The 4975-nt window shown below is 34.7% G+C and overlaps 1 protein-coding gene across 1 annotated transcript; it reads right to left on the bottom strand.

Annotated features, from left to right (window-relative positions):
• Positions 1-2181, bottom strand: LOC145076069 (uncharacterized). The gene is made up of 6 exons (XM_079022078.1): positions 1941-2181; positions 1023-1103; positions 857-945; positions 605-780; positions 372-518; positions 1-279 (listed from the first exon to the last, which is right to left on the bottom strand). Exons 1-6 carry the CDS (start codon positions 2061-2063, stop codon positions 242-244), a joined length of 654 nt encoding a protein of 217 aa, XP_078878204.1. The 5' UTR covers positions 2064-2181; the 3' UTR covers positions 1-241.
• Between the last annotated feature and the right edge of the window lie 2794 nt (positions 2182-4975).

Below are 4975 nucleotides of genomic sequence, written 5' to 3'. Positions count from 1 at the left end.
TTGAAGAAAAAAAGCGTCACATTGACATTAATCCAATAGTTCTTGTCTAATGCACGACAAAAACTGTTCAAAATGCCCTTAACAAACAATGTCAAAAGGTAAAATAGTGTGCTAACCTTTACTATAATATGCGTATGCTTCGATTTTAAAGAAACCGGTAGTTAACACGAATTTACTCTAACCTCCTCCTTCTTTTCCTATCTATTGTTAATTGTTGCTGATTGGCTCCATTACTCATCCTTCACCGACCTCTTCCACCACCTCCTCTTCCATATCCACCTCCAATCATCAAACACAAAAGATAACCATACGTTTTAACAAGCTCACTCTGAGACCAACATGTTAACAAGACCAAAATTCTCATTTGTTACCTTGATAGTTCCTATTCTGATAGTTTCGATATTGACCTCCAGGATAGTTTCCATATCCTCGATAGTTACCACATCCACCACCCCTACGCCACCCTCTCCCACCACCTTCACCTGGATCCCTGTTTTCTTGATACCCACCATACGACCCTAAAAACAAATCTTATTATTCCTTTATACATAAAAAAAGAAATTCAAATAAATTAAAACCACTCTAGTGACTAGACTCCACTAACCTTCAACTACTGAATTGTATCTAATTGGTTGTTGGGGTCTTTGATAGTTGTTATACATGAGTGCCTTTCGAATTCGCTCAACAAGAAGAGGAGCTTGGTATCCTGGTGAAGTTTTGTCCAGCTCCTTGATCGACAAAGTGATTGATATCATTGAGACATGTCGGGTCATCTCCACACTGTAAATCAACAATTCAGAATTATTATAAATTGTCATCAACTTAAAGGAGACATGTTTATTCAATAGAAACTTACACCAGAAGACCCTCCTCAATAGGTTCCCATACGTCAGTTATGAATACTGAACTGATTTCAGTTTCTTGATGCAATTGAGGAATGCACCTCTGCTTCAAATCAAAGGACATGGAAAGCTCAGAAGAAATAAAATTAAAAACTAAGTTTAGTAAAGTGGTTAACAAACCTTCACAATCTCTGCAATCGTTACTGTCTTGCTTATTGCTTGTCCCATTCCTTTCAACGTAATTTCATTCCTCCGTCTTTCCTGGAGAAATATAATCACAATCGCGAGCATGTTAATCACTGATACATATAAGTTTTCTTAACAGAAGGGGTCACACACACAAAACAGATAGAAATACTGACCTTGAATCTACAAGAGACAATTAACAAATTCTGATGCGTAAGAAATTGGTTAGTTCAAGTAAGAAAAGTAATTTCAAACTACAAAGCAAATGCCAACGCAAATCAAAGCAGCTAGTTATCAAATACATGCCCTAATTTGCATAGCCACAACTCCTAAATCCTTTGCTACATAAATCAACAAATCTATCGTAACAACCAAACATGACTGATTTACCATATACTATCAGAAGATAACGATCGAAAACAGAACGGATGACAAAAGACGAAAAACGAAATGATTAAGCACCTTACAAAATTGAAACGATAACTGTAATTAAGGACAAAAGTTAGCTAATCATCGTAGTCGTAAACACAATCAGATTATATGTAGTTTGATACAACAGAAGCACAACTTATGACAAATAACACCATACTCGGCGTTATGATCACACAGACACGCATTGGAAGTTGGAACACGGGGAAAATAATGCAGAGAAACGCAAAACGAATATAAGCATAAACAGCTAGTTACTATGGCATTACATAGATTCTCTTACAATTCCGTACACATATACACAAAAATGTATAGTTGCGGATGCTAAAACTTGACGATCGAAGACCGATCAACAAACTAAAAACGGATTTCCGGAAACACACACACGGAAAAATTAAGAAATGAAACAGAAAGCATAATGATGAATAGAAACATGACGTCCTATAATACAAAAACTCAATTGTAAAATGGTAATGATAATACCTGAAGAAGAGTAGTGGCGATGCTGATGTAGTTACTAAGAAGGCCTTGCGAAGTGATTCTGATCTCATTCGCGTTGCTAGCTATCACAGGTCTCTTCTGCTCAACTTTCTTGTACTTGTCCATGGCGCCAAAGTATGGCGTTCTAGAGAGAAAAAGGAAGCCCTAAAATCCTTCTCCAGAGGGAGAGAGTGCGCTTGAAGACGACGCGAAGCTAAAACGCCATGAATGGGGAAACTTTTTTTCCAACGCCAAATGGTGGTACAGTTTAATGATCCCCGATTATATAGGGCTGACCCCACACCACGATATATTTTCTTGATCTGCGATGCCCACGGGCAGGAATTAGCGATTGCATGACACGCACAGTTCTGGTTGGTAAATATTGGAGTAGCATTTTATCGAATTTGAATTCAAGTGAACTTAAAGCATGTAACAAAATTTGTTCGAGTTTTTGATACTTGATCGAGCCAAAGTTTACCATAGATATTGAATATTTGATTGAAATGGAAGATCGTACGAAACAGTTTTTTTTTAGATAACAATTTATGTTATAATTTTATAAAACATAATTATTGTATATGTAGAAAAAATATTATTTATAAAAATTATGTAGAAAAAAATATTATGTACAAATCACACTCTTATTGAAATCGGGTAATTTTAGTGGTAGATATGTATAATTTCATGGGAGCTTTGGAAGCTTCTAATTTTTAGAATTTAAAAAAAAAATATTCCGTTTTGAACAAAAGCATTGTCTGACATTATAGGTTTGAGTGTTTAATTTAAAGAAAAAAAAACGCTTCAAATCTAAAAGATATTTTGCGTAGTTTTTAATAAAAAGTTACTAGCTATCAGTTATCCACTACACGCTACAAGCTAGTTTTGCCGAACACGTCTTATAAATGAAATTTATTGTTCAAAATATTGTTATTGTTCCATTGTTAATTTTGAAATATGATTTCTTTCGATCGAGTAATTTAGGAGAGGCTCCATAAATAGTTAATGCATTTTTGGAGTATATCTTTTTAGGGAAAGTGGAAAAAACTGAAATGCATCTGTTTTTTAAAATGCAGCAATAATGCATGAAAAAACTCTAGCAAAAAGCTAGAGTAAAATTACAAAAAAGTCATAATAAGTTGGGATTCAACACCCAACAATCCCAATACTTATGAATTTTATACAAACAATCATATGTGTGCATGCAACCCTAGATTCGGATCTATGTTTTCACTATTAGATACACAACATTATGAACACATGAATAAAACCCTAATGTGGCCTACAATTTTCGAAGTTAATATAGAAGGTTAGAACACATACCTCTTGTTGTTATATTGCAATAACAACTCAAATCTTCAAACCTTGAGTCTTGAAAGCAAGCACCACAAGTGTAGTGTCTCTAATGGCTCACAAACACCACAAGCAATTGGAGAGGCTATAGAGAGAGAAGGGGAGAGGTAGAAATCGGCCTTATGATCTCTTAGAATCAAGTGGACGAATTCTTAAGGCCTAGGGGTCTTTATATAGGATTGAGATTAGGGTTTCAGTCCTTATCCTTATCTAGTTGATTGCCCACCAAGCAATCATAAGATAGGCCTTGATAACCCTTATCTCTTGGACCTTTGGACGATTTCAAGGATATCCTATCCCTTGAATTCGTCCATCCTACTACTAGGATAACCATTGCCCTATTTTGTAATTATCACGTAATTAAAATTCAGCCCCTCTAGTTTAATTAATTACACTTGATCACAAAATTAATTCCTAATTAATTATTAACCAATATTAATTAAACAAATATATTATTCTTATAACATATTAATTGTCACACCCCAAAACCAAGAACGGCGGAAACGTTCTGGGGCGGAGGACGTCATGTAAAGTATCACAACACAGTAAAAGTAAATAAACAAACAACATCATCCATTGCATTAAATATATAATTTTAATACAAGCGTGTTCTGTACAGTTTTAGACACCAAAAATATAATGTAAATCAAAATAATAAGATGAGTCTTGGATGCGCTCCATCTTCTCAAAAGCTGGCCTCGGTACCTGTCTATTGATGACCTGAGAATACAAGTTATTTTGAAAGAGTTTATCAGCATTAAGCTGGTGAGTTCATAAGTATTTTAGTGTCGATGTTTGTTATCAAAAACGTTTGAACATGTCTCAAGTGTAAGTTTGTAAAATGTAAGTAAATGTTTGTAAGTGTTTGTAAAAGTTTGAATCTCTCAGAAAAACATATATTTTCTATTAAAGTAGCCTTCTACCAAGGCTTAACTGTTTTGTATGCTCGTTTGTTGTAAAAGTGTGTAATTTCCCAAGTGTAACTATCATTTAACAAAATATAGTTTGTACATTAATGTTTAAGTGAAATAATCACTAAATATATGTAATGGGTAAATTATTGTAGTACTGTAGTGTTGCATTATAGGAACTACTGATGTACTAACTAACTTAAATCGGATTTATATTAAGGTATCATGTGATTAATTACACCATACTATCGACTGGTAACAACGACATACGAATGGTCGTAATAACGGAATGACGTTTAGCACCCGCAGACCTGCAGGTCTGGCTGTAGCTAGCAGCAAGGTGTAGGATAGTCAATCCAGTATAGATCTATACGCAAACTCACGCTCTCCCTCCAAGAGAATTCTGGCTACAACTCGGGCCATGACATTTAAGGCATGCTCCGATACAGTGGATCACAATTGTTAACGTATTCATGTATATGTAATGTAATGTTACTTGTTCTAGTATCGTTGTATATGTTCTCGTCCTATTATAGTTGTATATGTACTCATAGTAATAAGTATTGACTCATGAATGAACTGACTCATTGATCTAGAAATTGTAGTAGTATGATCCTGTGTTACCCCGATGGTAACTTACTAATGATGTGACTAATACACATGAATATGGAAGTACTTTTATGTCTATATATGTACATTTGATATATAATTAATATTGAAACGACCTTCGGACGGTTACCCGAAATCCCACCAGACCACATCCAAATCGAGAAA

This window comes from Lactuca serriola, chromosome 9, assembly GCF_051521515.1.
Source record: "Lactuca serriola cultivar US96UC23 chromosome 9, Lser_US96UC23_V15, whole genome shotgun sequence".
NCBI lineage: Eukaryota > Viridiplantae > Streptophyta > Magnoliopsida > Asterales > Asteraceae > Lactuca > Lactuca serriola.
The sequence above is the reverse complement of the archived record's forward strand: the minus strand, read 5'-3'. Positions and strand labels throughout refer to the sequence as shown.